The sequence below is a fragment of the Myotis daubentonii genome, chromosome 6 (genome assembly GCF_963259705.1).
Source record: "Myotis daubentonii chromosome 6, mMyoDau2.1, whole genome shotgun sequence".
Classification (NCBI taxonomy): Eukaryota; Metazoa; Chordata; class Mammalia; order Chiroptera; family Vespertilionidae; genus Myotis; species Myotis daubentonii.
The window spans coordinates 3,788,196-3,809,082 of NC_081845.1; the positions used below are offsets into that span (position 1 = coordinate 3,788,196).

General features: G+C 61.7%; 1 protein-coding gene across 5 annotated transcripts in view; it reads right to left on the bottom strand.

The window, feature by feature from the left end:
- Positions 1 to 11,932: 11,932 nt before the first annotated feature.
- IGF2R (insulin like growth factor 2 receptor) overlaps positions 11,933 to 20,887 on the bottom strand; it is a 96,239-nt gene continuing 87,284 nt past the window's right edge. For 2 of the 5 annotated variants that reach the window (XM_059699902.1, XM_059699900.1), the window contains exons 43-48: positions 20,459 to 20,605; positions 19,457 to 19,644; positions 18,072 to 18,258; positions 16,479 to 16,631; positions 15,595 to 15,664; positions 13,279 to 14,991 (exon numbers count right to left, since the gene is read on the bottom strand). In XM_059699902.1, coding sequence (XP_059555885.1) covers positions 14,584 to 14,991; positions 15,595 to 15,664; positions 16,479 to 16,631; positions 18,072 to 18,258; positions 19,457 to 19,644; positions 20,459 to 20,605 — 1,153 coding nt within the window. In that variant the 3' untranslated portion in view covers positions 13,279 to 14,583. Of the gene's footprint in view, positions 12,356 to 13,278; positions 14,995 to 15,594; positions 15,665 to 16,478; positions 16,632 to 18,071; positions 18,259 to 19,456; positions 19,645 to 20,458; positions 20,606 to 20,887 lie in introns of those variants that run through there. The other 3 variants (XM_059699901.1, XM_059699899.1, XM_059699903.1) reach the window with 2 other exon arrangements.

The following is a 20,887-nucleotide window of genomic DNA, read 5'->3' on the forward strand; positions in this document are numbered from 1 at the left end:
CCCTGTGCTGTGTGCGCTGCCTCGGCTCTGGGTCATAAAGAAGACAGACGTCAACAAGCCCTCCCCCGCTGGACGCAGAGGACTGGCAAGTGGAGACAGCGGCCCCCACCCCCCCCCCACCCCCTGGGCGTGGCGGGTGCCTCTTTGGCATAATTCAGGGCCTCCCTGCTCTCGGCACATACGTTTCTGCCGTAAATGCACCTGGGGCGTGAGCAGGGCTTGCCGTGCTGCCCGCACTGACCGAAGCTCCCTGCGCTCTCTCCCCGGCGCCCTCTCCGCGAGGCGGGCCTTCTGCGCAGCCAGCGCCTGGGTTTGGCTTCGTAATCAAGTCAAGAGGCCTTTTTAATTCCCTTTTGCTTTTCAGTGATGGAGCTGCCCTCTTTGCCTTTGTCTAAATGTGACAAACGTTGGTCTCCGTTCTGTCATCAGTGTTGATGTCACGCTTTCCACGGTCTTTTCTTCGTCCATGTGCTGGTCATGTGTAATTTTTTTCCTGATAATTGGTGGGTCGGGGCCAAGCATTGCTAGGCTGGTGGGAACTCTCTTTTTGACCAGGGCTGTGCGTGAGTGTTCCCGCCTGTGGGGTGGGCCGTGCGGACCCTCCCCTGCCTCACAGCACGCTGCCTCTGGAGGCTCCTGCGCGCTCTCAGCCTGGCCTCCCTCCTCCATTCGTCTTCCTCTCTGTCCTCGGCCCCAGCAACCTCTTACCGATGAGGGTCCGAGACAGGACCCCTTAATAAAGGGCCGGGCAGGAGAGAGGAGGGAGGGGCTCCGTGCCTCATCCCGTGCCAGGGGCCTGAGGGTGGGAGCAGAAGCAATGTGTGAGGGGGGAGGGCGACGGGAGGAAGGCCACATTCCAGCAAAGGTCAGGGTGACGTTTAAATAAAATGGTTAGTGCTCCCTTCGATAGCTCAGCTGGTAGAGCGGAGGACTAAATAAAATGGGTAAACAGCCCTGATCTCAGCCGCCCTCTCAGGTGCACATGGCCATTAGAACAGGCAGACGCTCACATGTAAATGAAAGTCGCAGTCACGCCCCCGCCCGCGGGAACAGCGCTGCATGTTGGAAACGCTGACGGCCTACAGGCATGTGGCTGCGGCCGGTGCGGCGCACAGTGGGGCGGCTCCTTGGAGAGACGTAACGGTTTCTCATAAATGGAAACACACGCCTCAGCGTTTACCCGAGAGAAGTGGGAGCATGTGTCCGTGAGGCACAGACAGCTGTTTCCTAGCAGCTGAGCTGTAGCCACCCCGAGCTCGAAACAGCCCGAATGTCCGTGAGCTGGCAAATGGGTGGCAGATCCTGGGCGACCCTCCCCACGCCCACCACCCACCACACAAGGGGAGGGACCGATGGCCCCTGCGGGTGTGAGGCACCTGCCTGTCCCTTCCCTGCATCGCATTGGGGGGGGGGGGGGAGGTGAAACCACAGGAGCTGGGGGGTAGGGTGGAGCCCGACTTCGCAGGGAAGGGGGCTGTGTTGGAGGTGATGGGTAGAAACAATCCAAGCTCATCCAAGGGCACATTTCCGAGAGAAGTTGCTCTCAGAAGATCCTCCCTCGGTTACCCTGACGTCGCACGGGACGTCCTCGGGCCTGCTGCTCTGTTTCCCGGGAAATCTGTGTCATCGGGGAGAGGCCCGGCTCCGCGGCGGGAGATGCCCCCACTTTCCAGCTGGGAGACGCGGGGGAAGCTCTCTCCCTCCCTGGACCCCGGCTTTTCCCTCCCTGGACCCTGGTTTTTCCCTCCCTGAGCCCTGGCTTTTCCCTCCCTGAGCCCTGGCTTTCCCCCCCCCCCCTGAGCCCTGGCTTTTCACTCCCTGGACCTCGAATGGGTGACAGCCATTCCCCGGCCACCCACATGCCCGGTCTGCCCTGAGCATCACATCGGAGATGAACTGCTGTGCAAGGGGGTCCAGAGGGGTCCGTGGAGCTGCGGACTTGACAGGCCTTGTCTGTGCTGAGGACGGGGGTGGGGGGGGAACCTCAGCCTCCCGCCCCCCAGGGCTCTCTCCTCAGGGACAGGCCCCTGTTCGCTGTGCTGCCCTCCGCGCAGAGCAGCGTGACCCTCGGCCACAGCCTCCCATCCACAGGGTCCCTGTGATGCGACGCTGACCTCTCCTCGACGCCCACCCCACCTCATGTCACACCGACCGGCCACGGGAGGCGCCCTGAGGACGCACCTGGAAGGCTGGCGCCCACCGAGCCAGCCCCGCCGCCCCCTCGTGCGCTCACCTGACGAACGTGGGTGCAGCTCGGCATTCACCAGGCACACCTTCTGGAACACGATGGCGATGCCCATCCGACCGCGATGCTCAAACAGCCAGATCTGGAGGAGACAGAGGTGGGGCCGCGAGTGGGGCTGTGCCCGGAGCTCCTGCCCGCAACCCCGGCCTCAGGGCTGGGAGGGCGGGAGCAGTCGTCTTATCTGACCATCCACTGCTGGGTAAGTCCACTGAGTCCTGAGAGACTGGGGACTCAATAAGGACACCAGGGGAGGCCCCACTGTGGAAAGAATGTAACTTTAAATGTCTGCTCTGCCTCCTGTCAGTTGTGTGACTTGGGAAGCGATTTGCCTCTTCATGCCTCAGTTTCCTCATCTGTAAAATGGGAATCATTACCCCCGTGCTAGAGCAACAGAGGGCGTAGCAATCAGGACAGGCCCTGGGAGGCCCTTCACCAGCACTTCCTTCCCGGTTCACGTGTGACGCAGGGAATGTGCCCACGCTGCCGGGAGATCGCCAGCGGAGGCTGCTGCTGCTCACCCTCAGTACAGGCGGGTGCGGGCCCTGGGCTGTGTGCTGCCCAGCCCTCCAGCGGCCAGCAGGGGGCAGTGGTGAGGGAGCCGGCTCAGGACTCAGCCTGCGCTAGGAGCTGTGGGCCTTCAAGGACAGGCACCCTCTGCGCCTCCAGCCCCTGGGGGGAGCGGGGAGCGGGTCATGCTGTACCGGCCACACGGGCTTGTCTTGAGGCTTCTTGAGGCTCACGCACAGCAAGTTCCCAAATGGGCAGGGCTGCCACCTTCTGGCAGGACGCATGAACTGCACATTAAAATAACTAGCATTCCCTGTATCTAAGCCTTTTATGCATATTATCATCTCATTCATTCTCCCGACAGGGCTATGAGACGGGTACTGTTATTAACCTATGAAATCCGTGCACTCGGGGGTCCCTCAGCCGGCCTGCACCCTCTTGCAGGTTCTCGGCTTGTCCCCCGCCTTCCTCCTTCCTAGGCTCCACGTTTCTCGCCCCTTCCCCATGCCACCCTTGCCAGCCCGTGGCCTTCCTCCTCTTTCACTAATAGAGAAACTTCTCGGGCAGATGCCGAACCCTCTCACCCCAGAACGTTCAGACCTCAGGGCACTGGCGTCCACCTCCTCCCCCTCCCCCCCCCCCCCCCCGTGTCACCCACCAAAGATACCTCCACCCTGCACGCGGGCCCAGCCCCTGCCTGCGCCCAGGCCCTCGCTCCCCCGTGACGTCATCTCGCCCTGACCCGCCCTCTCTGGTGCTCCCCCTCCCCAGCTGTCCTCCACGCCCAGCTCGCTGACAAGGTGATCCACACACATGAACACCACCTCCCTTCGCCTCCCGCTGACCCGTCCTCGCCCCGGGGACTCGCGGTGGCTGTGTCCGCAGATCTGACGGCTCCTCCTCGGCCAGCCTGCTCTCCCTTCTCCGTACATCACACTAGCCCTGTCGGCAGCTGTCCTTCCGTCGGCTGCCATGTCTTCTAAACTTCCTTCACCAGCAGCCCCGCCCTCCGACCTCCGCTTGTCCTCTCTCTGCCCCCTCCTGGCCTATCTCCAGCTCCAACTACCAGTGCCTGGGGCCACGTCCCAGAACACAACGCCAGCCCAAAGCTCTCTTCTGAGCACAACCCAGACATCCCACCGCCTGCCTGACAGCCCTTCTCTCTCACAGGATACTCTTGTCTGTTGTTGTTTTGTAACTTCTTTAATCCTCACCTGAGAACATGTGGGGGCTTTTTATTGATTTTTTATAGAGAAAGGGAGAGAGAGAGAGAGAGAGAGAGAGAGAGAGAGAAACATTGATGTGAGAGAGAAACATCGATTGGTTGCGTCCTGTATGCGCCCCAACTGGGGATCGAACCCACAACCTGGGTATGTGCCCTGACCGGGAATCAGTGCACAGGGAGATGCTCCACACAACAGGGCCGCCCTCCCAGGGCTCAGAGGCTGCTCTTAACACCTCTCAGCCTTAGCACTGCCAGCACGGAGCTCCTGGTGGCGCCCCCTTCTCCCCGAAGAGCTGCCACCAGGTCTGTTCCCACCCGCGCGGTCCCTTCTCAAACAAGGACCCGCCCCCCATTTGCTGGAGGCCTAAGCCTTGTGCCCCCTTCTCCCAGCCCCATCTATGCACTCCGCATGCAGTCTGACGTCTGGAATCCAGCCTGAACCCCACCTTTCTCCGCCTCGCTCCCACAGGCATGCAAAGCCCTGGCCGCCACCTCGTCTCTCTTTTGCAAGCGCTTCCCACTGGCCATCTCTTCTGTCACCGTCCCCGAAAGCCATGCTCCTCGAGGCGCTGGCACTCCGTGCAGGCGGTGGGCCTTTGCGTGCCCGTCCGCGATGTAGCCGACGCCCGGGGAGCCCGGGAAGAAGCCCGTGTTCCCGCGGGACCCAGAGGCCCGCCTTCCACGTGTCCTCACGCCCGTTAGAGGGCAGCGGCCCACACACAAACTCTGCCTTCCAGCCCCTCTCCAAGCAAAGCCCGGCATAGCACACCCCGGGGCCTCACGCCGCTCCCTCGGCACCGTCCCTCCGGCCCCACGGTCTCCCTGCCTCTCAGGGCCGGCAGGAGCCCCACTAGGCGCGTATTCATTCAGGAGCTGCTGTCCGTGCTCTGCCGCTGACGGTGGGTCACTGGAGGACATGGCCAACAGATTCGTGTCCTGAGAGGCACAGCAGACTACTCTCCCCAAAGCAGAAATGTACAAGAGAAACGTTTCCTAAGCACTTACGAATTGCATATATAATCATGTAAATGCCATCAATAATTATGCAAATTCTGTCGTGAATGATGGCACTGTGAGTGGCAACATAAGACAAGCAAAGAGGAAGAGTCGAGAAGGTGGGCGTATTGGGGGCGGCAGGCACTCCAGCTCTGAGTGCGGGAGGGACCAGGGCGGGACGGGGCCTGGGGGACACTCGGGGGCCAGGGCCCCGAGCCAGGAGAGGGAAGGTCGAGGCCCGCATGGGGACAGCTGTGCTCTGTTGGGGTCTGGAGGAGCCCGCCCCCCAACCCCCGCGTCCGGCACAAGCACGGGTGAGGCCGCCCGCACCTGGGACCGGAAGGCCCCAATGTGGAAGCTTCGTCTCCTCCTCTTTAGAGCTCAGAGGGTCTGAAAGGAGGATGGTGCTCCGGGGAAACGAGGGATCTGAAGGGGCGCAGCCGGCCCCCCCTATTTGGGGGGGTGTCCAGGGTCGCCTCCTTCCTTTCCGCCCTGTCCCTGCACCACCTTATTTACTCGGACTCATGTTCCCACCCGGCCAGACATCCCCGTGAGCCGTTACCTAGCACCTATGGGCCTCAGCTCCCCTGTCCTGTCCCAGTCACAGATCTACTGTGAGCACCGAAGGGGAGAGCAATAACCCTTCATCGTCTACCGGGGGCTTTATAACCCCTCCCCCATCTCTCAGACGCCCCTTTGACCACATCCTTGTGCCGGCCTCCGGGGTCCATTGTGACGAGCCCCTGGGCGCTGCCCTCAGCCAGCCTGGTGTGCTGTCTGACTGGCTGCTTCCATCCTTGACCTGAGCCCTGCTGCCTCCTGAACCGTCCTGGGCCCGCCGTACCCGGCTGTGCGGAAGCCGAGTGCCCTGAGCTGGAGACGGGACAGCCTTACCCGCCAACACGCCTCCCCAGGGAAGGCGGCCCAGGCTCCCCGGAGGGTTGTGCCTAGAGCAGGGGTGGGCAAACTTTTTGACTCGAGGGCCACAATGGGTTCTTAAACTGGACCGGAGGGCCGGAACAAAAGCATGGATGGAGTGCTTGTGTGAACTAATATACATTCAAAGTAAACATCATTACATAAAAGGGTACGGTGTTTTTTTTCAATAGTTTTATTCATTTCAAACGGGCCGGATCCGGCCCGCGGGCGGTAGTTTGCCCACGGCTGGCCTAGAGTCGCCTGCAGGGCTCACACCTGCATGCCCCCTGCCTCCCAGTTCCCGCCCGGACACACCTGAGCTCGCTGGAAGCCGGCGTGCCGCTGGGCGTAGCCTGGGGCTCTGGGGGCCGGTCACCGCTCCGCTGGGAGGGCCAGCGCCAGGCTCGCCCAGTCCCCAGCACCACCCAAGTCCCTGCCAGAGCAGGTGCCCATGGACCTGCCTCAGCAGGTCACGGACGGGAAGCCAGGTGACCAGGGCCAAGCGAGTGTGCAAACAGCAATGCAAGCACTGCTCTCACCTTGGGATCACACTCAAGGTCAGGGGTCCCCTAGGCTGGTTGGGGCTGTGGCTGGTGTGTGGCAGAGGGGGCAGGGCCTCCTGGGGGGGTGCCAAAGGCAGAAACTGCACGTTCCCCCCACAACTGACCCCTGCCTCGGTCCCCCAGCAGGTGACGCTGGGCATTCAAACACATGAGCGCACTGTCCTCCCTCCAGCAAGGTCCTAGGTCCAAGGCCAGGCCGCGTGGAAGATTCGTTCTGCAGAAATGAGTGACTGTGGCAAGTTCCCAGGAACAGGTCCGCTGGGGGGGGGAGGGGGGCGGGGGGCGGGCAGCAGGGGCAGGGAGACCCATTGCTGCCAGGAGCCTCACCTGACCTTCTGACCTCGAGCCCCACCCCAGTGTCCAATCACCTACATCGGCCCCAGGGGAGTCTCACAGCCCGTCACACACAGCACCTGTCCCCGCCCCCGCCTTCACCCCAGGAACGCTTTCTCCTGCAGCCGTCTCCCCCTCTGGCTCTGCCAGTATTTCCAGGAATCACTCAGTCCGCGGGTCATCTAGACCTCGGGCACTCAGAAGCCCACAGTGACCCGTTCTAAAGGCCTTTTGTCCTCTGACATCTGACCCTCCTCTCCAGGACAGCCCCCTCCCACCAGGCCACCCCTCACCAGCCTCCCCCTGCAGCCCCCCCCTCCCCCGCCAGCCAGTGGCTCCATTCGCCCTTCCCCCCAAGCCAGACCCTCGAGCAAAGTGGGTCGCTCCTCCCAGCCCATGCCAGGCTGTGTCTCTTAAGCTACTTCTTCTTTCTGACCTGTGACAACCATGGTGGTTGGCATTGCTCACTGGGGCTCCTTCCCAGCCTCCTCACACCCTCCCTGCCTCCTGGGAGGCCCCCACCCCCACCGCTGTGCGTGGGGACCAGTGCCCAGGTCCAGCGGGATCCTCTCCCTCCACCGCCGAGTGAAGACCAACTCCTTTGTTTGGCACAAAGGTAGGGCTGCGGGTTTAGCAGAAAATCGTCAGGGTGCGCGGCTGCACCTGAATTCAGGTGCATGCTTCCTTTTAGTATAAGCGCACCTCCGTTTTCAGTACCAGGTATCGCCTGGAGTCTGGGACAGAGTCACCCTAGAAAGGTGCATGTTGACTTGACTTTAACTTAGCGGGGCGTCCCGGCCCGAAGGTGAGAGATCACCCCATTGTCCCCCATGACTGCTCCAGCGAACCCTGACATGGAACCAGTTCAACAGCCTGGCTCCTGCCTTGCTGTGCCCTCTCCTCACAGCTCCACCCCACACCCCTCCTTCCGGAAGAGGCCAGAGCAGCTCAGCCACTGTGACCCCTCAGAGCCCACAGCCCCGCTGCATCTGCCCACACGGGGTCCTATTCTCACCAACCTCCCCCCCCTGCCCCCCGACTGCAGATTCCGGAGGGAGCCTCATGGCCCTGCTCTCCCTGCCCCTCCAGCACCGCACCCAATGGGGGAGCAGGACCAGCTCGGAGCGGACCTGCCAGGCAGGAGGGGACCCATCTGGGCCTTGACAGGCAGAGTGAGTCTCGGCACAGAACCCAGCGCCCGCCTGGGCCTGCTCCCGGAGTCCTGGCACCCGTCAGTGTCCCGGGCGGGCAGGCCTCTCACCGGCCATGTCTTTGGAGCAGTGGCCACCAACGGGTGATGCGCGGACCCTGGTGGTGCATGAGGTTCGGAAGGTTGGCGAACGTTGCTTTGGGGGACACCTTGAGCACAAAGCAAGTGGCACCAGCACCCGCCCCTCTGTCCCCTTCCCCTCCCCCCGCACCCCCCCACCCCCACCCCCGAGCGTGCTGACCAGGCAGGGGGAGGGGACCAGCCCAAAGGTGGTGACGGACACCCCATGGCCTCTCGTTTCTGGGAAGCGGTGGCCTGATCCACACTGGCCCTGGCTAACACAGAGCCGCTGGCCAGGGCTGGCCGTGACCCGATGCCCCCTCCAAGGCCCACACCCGCCACGTGCAGCAGCGTCGAAAGGGTGGCACAGGCCCCGGGAGCCTGACCGTGCCCACTGTTTGCTGCACAGAACTCCGCCCTCTTTCTTGCTGTGAAACCAAACCTGAGAATTTGGTGTCTGCTTCTTCCCTGAAACCCACACGGTCCCCAACATGCAGGGCCTGCTCTCACCTCGGTCACGATGGAGGGGCCGGGCGTGTCGTACACCCAGCCGTGCCCGCAGGGGCCCAGCGGCAGGAGGCTCCTGTTGGCGGCCAGGCCGGCCAGCGGGTCCACGCAGTCCAGGCCGCTCCGGTTCCAGTCCACCTTGTAGCTGCGGCACTGGCGGGGGAAGGCCTCGCCCGCGGGCCCCGGGCCGGGCACGGTGAGGTTCAGCTCCTCGGCCGGCTCAGCTGGGCCACGCCCGGGCTCCGGCAGCGGTGCTCGGGGGTGAGGCCCAGGAAGACGATGCCCACGTAGATGGGGGGGAACGAGGCCGAGAGCAGAGCGAGGAGGAGGAACGTTCGCTTCTGGAACCAGCCGACACCCCGACCTGCTCCAGAGTGTCATCCCCGTGGGCCGCCCGCGCCCGCATCGCCAGGTCAGGGGTCCCCGGGGCTCCTGGCAGCGGGCGGGCCTGCCGTGGAGCGGCTCCTGGGCCCGGGGCACCTGCGCTGCCAGCTGGAGAGGCCTCCCACCCCGGCCCGCTCCGTCCCCCCCAGCCTGCAGCCCGCTGTGTGGCGGCCCCTCCGCACGGGGAGCAGGCTGAGGGGGCCACAGCGCCCCAAGCTCCCTCTACACAGAACCCGCACGCTGCCCAGTGAGTGTTCCGGCCGGGGAAGCTGCCTCTGCCTCTGGCTCTGGCTCACGTGCTGGTTCATTTGTTGACTCAACAAACATTGACCAGGTCCCGGCAATGGCAGGCGGCGCTGGCTGGGCACAGGGGCGAGTCGCCCTTCACTGCGCCAGCTCAGTCCCCGGGCAGGCTCCCCGAGGGACAGCCGCAGGCGAGGGCACAGGGGGCCCCACCCAGCCTCCGCCTCACATGCTATCGGCAGGGCCAGGGGGGTCGCCAGGCGGTGAGGCAAGGCAGGAGGAGTGAGGCGGCCGGCAAAGTGGCCCAGATGACCCCGAGCACACGCGGGGCGGGGCGGGGCGGGGGCAGCCTGTGGTGGCCGGGCCCCCAGGCTCCAGGCCTTCATCCCGGGCCACCCTGCCCGCCGCAGGGGAATGCAGAGCACGGGCCTGCTCCCCACGGGGCAGAGCTGGGAGCCGGCCACGGGGTCCTCCGGCCTCCACCCCCCACACAGGCCGAGCCTCCCCATCCCGTCCCTGCACGTCACACGCGGGGCCCGGGCTGGGGACGGTGAGGGCCTGGCAGCGTTGGGTCAGCAGCAGCACCGCCGAACCGGAAGCAGCTCTGGGTTTGCAGGTAACCCGTCCTCTGGCCGGGCGCGTGGGACGGGACGGGTGCGAGGGCCCAGCTCCCCACACAGACCCATCTCCCGCCGTCCTCGCCCGACTCCGCACGGCTGGGTTTCCCGGGACCCACCTGGGACCCCACCAGCGTCGCTGTCTCCCGGGCAGGCTCCCAGCTGCCCTGAAACGGCCTGACCCTGGGACAGGACCCAAGGTCCTCTGGCCACAGCGGTGAGGCCCCGTGGTTCCAGGCCAGGGCTGCTGACAGGAGCCCCAGGACACGCGACATTCGGGGCCCTCCACGCGCACAGGAGGGACAGGTGAACAGGGGCCAGGGGTGCCCTTGGTTCCTGGGACGCGCACTCCTGGGCACCGGAGCCGCCTCCAGCCCGGTGGTTTGGTAACAAGCAGGGCCCCTCCTGGGGGGACTGCAGCTCCGAGATCCCCTCCCACGTGGCCAGAGGGGGAGCCAGGCAGGGAGAGGGAGTGGGGGACCCAGCACACTCAGCGCGGCCCTGGGAGAGGCAGGAAATGCAGTCTGCCTGCCTCCAGGAGCCTCGGGGGAGGAGTGGCTTTGTTCTAATGGGGGGCTCAGGTGGGCGCCTCGATGGCTCCTGGCCACAGGAAAGACCAAACCACCCCCCATCCTCGTGAGCTAGCCACTGGCCCTGCCCCGCGAGCAAGCCTGCGCGAGAACCCCAGTGGCGCAGAGCTCAGAGCTCCCAGGTCCAGGATGCGTTCATACGGGCAGGGGCGGGAGGAGGGGGGAGGGGCGGGAGGAGGGGGGAGGCGCGGGAGGAGGGGGGAGGGGGCGCCAGCTCCGTAGGGACAGAGGCTCCTGGGCTCGGACCCTCCAGACCTCGCCCTGTGCAGCCCTTCACCTGGCCGCTCACCCGCATCCTCCACCGTGCCCTTCACGAAGCTGGTAAACTCAGTGTTACCGGAGATCTGCCAGCCGCTCCAGCAAATAATTGAATCCAAGAGGGAGGGGGTCGTGGGAACCCCAATCTGCGGCCAAATCAGGCGGAACTGTGGGAGCTGGGGCCCTCCTGCCTCTGAGGGGCACCTGCAGTGGGGGCCGGCTTGTGGGACCCAGGTCTGAACTATGGGGTCTGACGCTCTGTGGGATCAAGCTAACGTGGGGTCAGAGAATTGCTTTTGGGGGGTAACCCAGAGTGACACAGGGAGAGGTCTATGGGGGTGCCAGCTCCCCTGACAGGGGTCCCCTGCGTGAGGAGTGGCCGAAGCCTGAAGGTCCTGCTCTCCACGCATCAGGGGGAGAAAGCGGGGTTCCTCCCTGCCCCCACCTCCCCAGCAGCCAGGCCAGACGAGACCTGACCGGAACTCCCACCACTCACTTTTTCCCATGGACAGGAGCTGCCCCCAGCCCCCACCACAGATTGGGGGACCCTCACCTTGCCCTGCATCCCTCCCTCGCCCCCTCTCCCAGCCCTGCTTCAGGCGATCCTAAATGGCAAAGGGGAGAAGCTACCAAGGACTGTGGCCACGGCCCGTCGGGAAGGGCCTGGCTGGTGTCACCATCCCAAGCTTGGAGGACGGCCAGGTGCTCACCGAGCATGTCCCGTGACCCTTGCCGGCACCTGAGTTACCCACACATCAGACACGAGAAACCAAGGCTCAGGGTCAGCCCCCGGCCCGCGTCACGTGTGTGGTCCTGGTGCCAGAGCATCCAGAGGAGAGGAGAGCGAGTGAGGGGGGGCTCCCGCTGACGCTCCACTAGGGACCCAGGATTTCATCCCATCCGACTCTCACGTGTCATGCAATCCTATCCTGCCTTCATTTTCTCAGCCATTGACACACGCGAAGCTTGCTCTGAGTGTGCGGACCGAACCAGAGGGGGTGATGGGGCCCCGGGCAGACGATGGGCTCAGAGCGCAGGCCCTGGCTCAGGTTCAAAGCCCGCCAGCCGCCGTGTCACAGTGGCTGTGTCCCCCTGGGGCCCGGTCCGTTCCCCATCCGGAACGGAAAGCCCTTCCCAGACTGGTCTCTGGTGTCAGTTCAAGGCAGTGACGGGGCGACGGGGGACCGTGGGCCCGAGACATCACTGCGCCCTGTGCCGGGACCCCCGGCCCGAAACGGACCCTCTCCTTGAATGAATGAACAGACAAGGAAGCGAGTGTATTTTCTGCATCATGTTTTCTATAAATGCCAAGAGTAAAAAGGGGAGGGTGTGGGACGAGCACGGGACGGCGGCCGAGACGGGTGCCGAGCTCCTCGGCGCAGCATTGCCGTGGTCGCGGTCCGTGTGTGTCGTCGCTGCCCGGCCCCGCGAGCATTGCCGGGGCCGGGCCTGTAGTGTGTGGGTGCGCCTCTTCGGGCTGCCGTAATAAAGCACCATGGGTGGGAGGTGAAACAGAGGGTTACTGCCTCACCGCTCTTTGGCCAGAAGTCCAAGATCAGGGTGTGGGCAGGGTGGGCTCCTCCTGAGGCTGAGGGCAGGGCTGTCCAGGCTGCTCGCCTTGGCTCGCACTTGACTGTCCTTCCCCCGTGTCTTCACATCCGCTTCCCTCTGTGTGTGTCTGTGTCTGCAGGTCTCCATTCTGCAAGGACACCAGTCATGGCGGGTTAGGGCCCACCCCGCTGACCTCGCTGTCACTTGGTCATTGGTGCAAGGTCTGATCTCTGAGTAAGGTCACATTCTGGGGTTGGCTTCAGCAAACCCCACATGCCAGCACTCGAATGAGGAGAATAAAGAAAGGAAGGAGCCCTAGCCAGTTTGGCCCAGTGGATAGAGCGTCGGCCTGCAAACTGAAAGGTCCGGGGTTTGATTCCGGTCAAAGGCACAGGCCCAGGTTGTGGGCTCGATCCCCGGCAGGGGGCGTGCAGGAGGCAGCCGATCCATGATCTGCTCTCATCACTGATGTTTCTATCCCTCCCTCCCTCTCCCTTCCTCTCTAAAATCAATAAAAATGTATTTTTTTAAAAAAAAAAAAAAAAGGGAGAAGAAGAAGAAGGAATGGGTCAGAAGCACCGTTCCGGTGGTTCTGATACTTCAACAACACTGTGGAACCCTAAAAAATGTAGTAAGGAACGAGCTCCCATCGGATCGTTAGCAAGTGGGATGAAGGGAAGCCTGCTTTCACGGGGCGGCTTTGTCTGCTTCCCCGTGAGCACCCAGCGGCTGGTCAGTGGCCAGAGGGAAGACGAGTGTGTGCAGGAGAAGCCACTCCAACAGGCTGCACCTAGGCCGCCTCCCGGGACCGGGGACCCACCCACGGGGTGGCGTTGAACGGGAACCCCGCGTCTGCCTTCTCGGAAGGAGGCCTGACCCAGACGTGGGTGACGCTGAGGAGCACGGCGCACCCAGTCAGTCCCGCACGTGGGGACGACCCAGAGAGGACGGAGGTGCTGCGTGAGGGGTCGTCCGCCCACTGCAGCTGCGCCCGAACGCGGCCCCGGTACCCTCACGGGAGGGCAGGCGGGCAGCGTCCCACTCTCCAGGGGAAAAAGCAGTGACACCCAGTTAATAATTTATCTTTTATTGAAATCGTTGAATACTTTACGTTACAGTAAATTTGATTGGAAAAAAAAATGAGGAAAGAAATCAATTTTAAAAAATACTCATGTTGAAATCAAATTAGCCAGCCAAACTGAGTACAAACCAATGAACCCGTAGGCGGTTTGCCCTTCAGTACGTGACTCCCACTATGTACAATTCTAGAATAAGAGGAAAGTCGTCCATTAAACACTTCGAGAGAGCCAGCGGCAGGGAGAGAGCAGTCATCCCCACCCCGCCCACCGCTGGGGGCCCCGACCTCGGCCGCCCCCCGCCTGGACCCCACGCGCAAGGCCAGGGCGAGGGTCCCACCGCCAGCCTGCATGCAGTCCTGCAAGTCACACGCTGTGCAATTTAAGGCTTCTGATAGGTCGGATGGTGGATAAACACTTTTTTCTTAAAAAAATAAGCACAGTCGTGGTGGCGTCAGAGAACCTGAAGAGGCGAGACCTCGCACGTCATCTTCTCTGACATCTCGACTCACAAAAATCAACCTTTGGGCGGGTGTCGGAGGGCACCAGCCAGAGAGAAACACCGGCCGTGTGCTCTGCGCCCGAGGCCTCAGACGCCACGCGAAGCTGGGCCGGCACTGACTAGGGGCGTGGGGCAGGCGGCCCTCGAAGCCCAGGCACTCAGGGCCACGCACGTGCGTGCGCCCGCAGGAAACAGAAAGCAAGAGGAAAGGAGACAGACGAGTATTCTAACTTAGAGGATACATGTCGACAAGGTCAAAATCGCATATGAAACCAGCCCCGCAGACAGCTTCCCGCACCCGGGTGGCCGCACACCCACCCGCAGGAAGAAACTGGGGGGAGGTTTGGTTTTTTTTGTTTTTTGTTTTTTTGTGTTTTTTTTTTTCTTTTTCTTTTTTTTTTTCACAAACCTGAGTAATTGTCAGAGTCAATAAATAGGAGGAGAGAAGTAAATGCTAAATATAACGGTCAGACACCAACAGGGCCTACAGCAGCAAGGGTTCTCTCGGAGCCCTCTGTCCCCAGGTGCGTCCGGCCCGGCGCCACGCACTTAAATGAGGACTTGGGACAGACCGGGCCCCAGCACCACCCTTTCTAACCGGACCAATGCCTCATCCCGGGCCGCGGCCCACCAGGACGAGGGGTGCCTGACCTGCTCACCTCTCTCTCCCCCTTCACAGAAATCATTCCCTTTTGAACCAGTTTTTGTTAAAGGCAAAAATGACAGAAGTATCATCGAGCTGGAGTCTTATTTGGTTGACGTGCCCGGCGGGCGGCGGCCCCAGCCCCGGCCCCGGACTCAGATGTTCAGGAGGTCCTCGTCGCTGTCGTCGTGGAAGGACCGCAGGCCGCTGGGGGGGCCGGGCCTCGGCGCCGCGGCCCGGGGCAGCCCCCGCCTGGCCTTGTCGCCGCCCACCAGCCCCACCCGGGTGTCGCGGAGCGTCTTCCTCGGCGGGTGGCGCATTGGGTGGGTGCTTGCGGCCCCAGTCCCTCTGCCCGAGTGCACGCGCACCTCTGGGATGGTCAGGACCTCGTCCTCGCTGTCCTGGTCGTCCCCGTGCAGGGAGGCGAGGGCCGCGGCCTCCACGGGCTTGGTGGTGACGTGGCCGTTCTCCTGCCCGTCCTTCCCGGGCCGCGGGGCCGGCGCCTGGATCTCTTCCATCAGCCACTCCGTTTCGTTCTCGTCCACCTCCTCCTCCTTGTTGACCTGCTGGGGACACAGCGGAGCCCGTGGAGCCCACCTGCGGCCAGGTCCACTGCTGCACACCCGCCTTCCCACCCGCCCAGGTCAGGGCCCCCACTTCTGCCCGCCCAGCCAGGCAGCCGGCGTCACGGGGGCAGGAAAGCAGCCGGTGAGTCCGGGCCCCCCGCTGCTCATCAGGAGCCCGCGCCCTGGGCGGGGCGGGTGGGGGGAAGGCCGTGAGTCGGGGTCCAGCTGAGATAAGCCTTTAGCAGGCAACTCGGCAGTAACATCAGGAGCCGTGAGCACATTATGCCCTTTGGTCCTTCCCTGGAAACGTGCCTCGAAGGAAATCACCCAAGTGCCAGAGGCACAAAAGCTCCCACCATCGAGAACACGGGTTCAGAACAGCCCAAAAGTAGGAGCCACCGAGTGAGGTGCTCAGAAACCAGCTGCCTCCTCGGTGAGGACAGAAGGAATAAAAGACGGACTTGTGTTCGGGCTAAAAGCCACCGACGGCTCTCCCTCCCTATCTCCAGCTGCTGGTGATGACGTGCCTCTCATCACCGACTGACAGCACAGCCCCCCGCCCACAGCTCTCCTGGGGGGTGGGGTGGGGTGGGGACGTACCTTGGAGTATTTGTAGGACACGTTTGCACTTCCTCTACAGCAGCTGGTGAGCTTACTCAGCACCGTTTCCCTGCAAGAGACCAGTTACTCCAGGTGGACCCAGCAGGGCTCCCAGCCTAACGGAGAAGGTGTGGCCGCCCCCCCTGCCTCTCCACACACAGGAGCGCTAGACCCAGGACGGCGGCCAGAACACCATGGAATCAGACAGAAGGGGGTCAAATCCTGCCCCACCGCTTGGCAGTCCAGCGAGGCCTGGAGCAAGCTATCGGGCATCCGTGCTTCTGCTTTTCCACGCATGAACGAGTCGGGACACCTTCCTGAACCCCAAGGCTGCGCCGAGGCTGCGAGGGCCACTGCGTGGGTGACTAACCCCCGGACGGCTCACGCCCAAGCCCTCTGCTGGCCTCTGGCTCACGGCAGATGAGAGAGGACAGGGAGCCCAGAGCTGGCCTGCTCCTCTGCCCGGCCCAGGGCTGACCCCCACAGGGCTCAGCTGCACGCCTGTCACGTGTGACGTGGAAACCCGATGGGAAGTCACACGCGATGAGTGACGAGCCCTTGCCCGCAGCAGGTGCCTCTAAGCGATTGCTTTACGAGGGACAAGGGGAGGGAGGGAGCTAGATCGGGAGGCAGTCTGCTCGTGGCAGGTATTTAGCTTGCTGTCCCTCAGCCAGGCGCCCCGGGAACCGGCCGGCCAGGCCAGGGCGCAGAGTGCGGCCATGGCATGAGGGTGGAGCCTGGCGGAGCACCTGGGACACCTCATCGCAGAAATGCAGGCATTTATAAAACTCAACTGGAAGCCACCCCCTGGTTCTAACTTTGGGCTCTGGTTGCTGTTGGGCCCCCTGGATGCGACTCTGCCCACGGCCCCCCCCTCTCCTTACCGCCTCTCCTTCTTGTAGAGCAGCAGGGTCAGCAGGCAGCCCGTGAGCGCCACCAGCAGCAGGCTGAGCACCGCGCCCACCGCCTGGCTCCGCTCCGAGAGCCCCGTGCGCGCCGGCGCGTCCGCCCCAGCGTCCTCGCTGTCGAAGCCCGGCCTGCAAGGAAGGCACGTCACTCGGGGGCCTGCTGCTGCGGCGGGGCCCGCAGTGCCCCCTGGGAGTGGCTGATTGCCACTCCACTGTCTTGATTGCGAGTCCAGGCAGAAGCATCGGAAAACAGGCTGAACACCCAGCCTGGAGCCACAGGGACGGAAGGAATGAGAAAGCTGAGCTTTGAGGGACGCGCTCCTCGGTCCTGGCCCGTCCCTCTGTAGGGCCTCGGGGAACAGAAGCAAGGAGTTGGAGGGACCTGGGAGATGCTCTGAAGACTCTGCCCTCAGAGCCAGAGGCCCCCCGAGCCAGGACCAGCCGGCGCCGGGGACACGCCACGCACCGGGGCTTGACGCCGGACGGTGCTCGTCACCCAGGCCCCAGTGTGACTTGTTTCTACTTCTGGTCCCTCCTGCGACCCGTGAGTACTGAGAAGTGTGACTGTCTCCAAATGTACTTCTACTTTCCAGTGGCTCTCCTGTCACTGCTCCTAGCTGAACGCACCGCGTGTGCCGGTGAGATGGCCACGTGCAGGAACTTGCTGAGCCTTGCTCTACATCCCTGCTCCTGGAAAGTTAGGACAAGGATGACTCTTTCTTTGCTGGACTAGCGCCCACAGAGTCTCAAAGACAAAACCAATGTCAGATTTAAGATCTCCAGGTGGGGCCTGGGCTCTCCCGGCATGGCCCCTGCCATGGCTTTCTGCCGACTGCAGGGTCCTTCAGGCAACGAAGGACAGCGACTACAGGCAGGAACGCAGTTTTCTCCTGATCTTGTCTCAGGAAGAGAATAGGAAGCTTCTGTGATACGGTAACGTGGATGAGACAGAAAGAGAGCAACAGAAGAGGAGAGCCATGGATGCGCTCTGCTTTGGATGAGGCCCTAAACCTGGCACCACGGCTGGGCCAGGGAACCAGGGGTGGGCACCAGAGAGGCAGGTTCCCGAGGCCACGGAGGCTGCCACCTCCCTTCCCGCAACAAGAAGCCCTCAGGGCAGAAAACACTTCCCTCGAGGTAAAGTGCCGTTAACCACACGGTAGTCCGCACTAGAAAACAGAAGGTGAGCTGGGAACAAGGATGGGATGGAGCTGCCGCCGCCCAGGAGCCACCAAGGGACACGTTGCTGGAAGAAGACATGAGAAGAGAAAGGCCCTCAGGGCCCAAGGTGCACTCGAGCCGATACTGCTGGGAGTGGACCACCGAGACAGGACAGGGACAGCTGCTGAAGCCAGGTGCTGGCTACTAGGGTGTACCTCTACCACTTCTCTGGGTTTGTTCATGTTTGAATTCTTTCCACAATGAAACACTGGGCGGAAAACACACACACACACACTAATGCTGGAGCTGAGTTTTGAGCGAGGAGGTGGGGGTAAAGTTGGTAAGTGTCCATCCAGAGAGGAAAGTGACCGAGAACAAGCTCCCACCAGCACCGGACGCCGCACTCACCCCAGCGGACACACGGCGGAGGTGTACCAGGAGAAGAGGTACTGGCAGTCGGCGGTCTCGTGGTTGAACTCGGGGATCCCCTCCTTCACCAAAGGGTCACAGTGGAAGAAGATGGTGGAAGAGACCGTTTTTGTCTTATCTTTCCCGCATTTGGAGGACGAGGAAAACACCACATCCAGATCCCCATCTGTCAGAAAGGAAGGCGAGCACACAACACAGCAACGTTATCACCACTATTTCAGTAACAGTTCATCTTCTCAAAGTTTATAAAAAGTTTGCAGACTTAGAGTCAAGCAGAAGGGTCCCTCATCAAATGCCCCCGGTGTGCTCTTCCTCACAGGCCACCTGCACACACGATGGGGCCTCTCCCCTAAGTCAGTGTGCAAGACAGCCTGAGCCTTGACTGAAGAGGGCTGGCTTTGTTCTCAGGTAACAATAGGACCTGGAGTGGCAGCTGGCTAGGTGGTACTGGCCTACCCGGAGACTGGAATAAACCAAGTGAGCAACCAACCAACCAGCTAGCCAGCTAATTAATCAACTAGGTAACCAACCAACCATCCAATCAACCAGCCAGCCAGCAAGCCAACTATTTAATTACCAGCCAGCCAGCCAATCAACCATACAATTTACCAACCAATCAACCATACAATTTACCAACCAACCAATTAACCAACCAGCCAGCCAATCAACCAACCAACCAATCAGCCAATCAATCAACCAACCAATTAACCAACCAAACCAACATAATGGAGCCTCAATAAAAGCCCTGGCCCCCAGGGGGCAGTGAGCTCCTTGGTTGGCAATACTGGGCGCACTGTGTCACACACTGACCTGGGAATGTACACACCCCAATCCCGCAGGGAGGAGAGCAGGGGGTCTGGCTCCCTCCTGACCCTGCCTGCATGCTTCTTCCTTTGGCTGATTTTCATCTACATCCTTTCACTGGAATGAACCACACCGGGACTCAGAGCTCTCAGTGAGTCTCAGAGCCCTTTTAGGGAATTATCAAACCTGAGGCTGATGATGGGAGCCCCCCAAACCAGCAGTTGGTGTTAGAAGTGAGGCAGCCTTGTGTGGATTCAGTCCACTCCCCACTCTGTAGGCGATTCGAACTGTTCAGTCAGCCACAGCGGGGAGGCCGGGAGGTTAGTGTGTGAGGCAGACAGATCAGAGAGGGGAGCCCTGGGACCCAGGCTGTTCAATCCACTGGGATGGATGCACACAAGGCAAGAATAGTACCAGGGCTTAGATATATTTTTTTTTAATTTTAAAATCAAGACATTACAATAAAAAAGGATCTGAGATTTCAACTGAGGGGACTTCATGAATATTTTAAACCTCTTCCTTGGAGCGAGTAAAATGGAACAATGGGAAAGCGCAAGTACCTTGAATGTAGTATTTGGTTTTATCGGAAGTCCCCACTTTCCTGCTGAAGTGCTGTTCGTTGGCCTTCACCTGGCAGACGCTGGCCCCGTAGCAGGCCGGGTTGTTGGAGCTTGTGATGGAAGAAAGCTGGATCTCATACAGGTACTTGTCCCCGTTGGTCCGAATGTCCCCGGAGGCACTGAACTGCCTGGAGAGACAGAAAAGGCAGCAGTGACTCCGGCCGTCCTTTAACAAAGCTGTTTACACCGGCCAGCGTGGCTCAGTGGGTAAGTGTCAACCTATGAACCAGGAGGTCACAGTTCCATCCCCGGTCAGGGCATGCGCCCAGGTTGCGGGCTGGATCCTGTCGGAGGCGTACAGGAGGCAGCTGATCGATGATCCTCATCATTGATGTTTCTAGCTCCCGCCCCCCTCCTCTCTGAAATCAACACAAACGTATTTTAAAAAAGAAAGCTGTTTACTATAGACCCACAGTCCTGGGAGCAAGTGCGGATGGCAGGACGCGCCCGTTCTCCAGGCCCGCGAGGACCCTGGTGGGCAGACTTCCGTCCCCACACGTGGCACTCTGCACAGTGCGCCTTCTTCGAACTGCACGGCACACACCCGCCTCGCCCTGCCCCGGCCCTGCCACACACCGGCCTCCTGACCCCAAGAACCTCCCGGTGACACTGCCAAGATGCTCATCAGTTTTTCAGAAGCTGATTAGCCCACAGATCCCTGGTTAAAAATTGTTTCTGAGAGCTTTGGCTTCGACCCCGGGGTTATCATAAAGTGAGGAGGGCGGAGCGCCTGTATTTTTACACTCGAGAGGATTCACCTTCTTTGGTGTGAAAACCTAAGAGTTGAGCAGTTTCCCTGGATGAGCAGGCTGTGCTGACAGCCTGGGCACAGTAACTCGGGCACGCGGCCTGTTTATCTTGTGGAGCTCCCGCCAGGCAGAGACCCGAGCTGCCGGGTCCATCTGGAACGCACGGCCGCACTCGGAGGAAATGCTCACTTACTTAAAGTAAATGTCCCCGAGGCTGACGCTCTTGCCGTTGGCGGGGTTGGTGATGGTCCCGTTCACCATCTGCACCTCCTGGGGCTTCACGGCGCAGGCAGCCCGCGAGTCCCAGCTGAAGTGGTAGGTGCAGGTGTCCACGTCGAACCTGGAGGGGTGCGGGGATGGTCACACCCAGGGCCAGGCGGGCGTCGTGAGGAGATGGCACACAGCCGCAGGCCCCGTCCGCCTTCAGGTTCCAGCCCCCTCCCCCCCGCCCCCCGCCCCCCCACAACAGGCAGGCAGCTCTGGCTAAGACGGCTCTTTTGTTCACTTTCCACAAAACCATCTCAGGAAAGAGGACCAGCCGGTACATCAGCAACGTAGAAAGGTAGGCAACAATTTAATACAATTCCTTAAATTTAGAAACCGTGCAACATCGAAAAGCCAA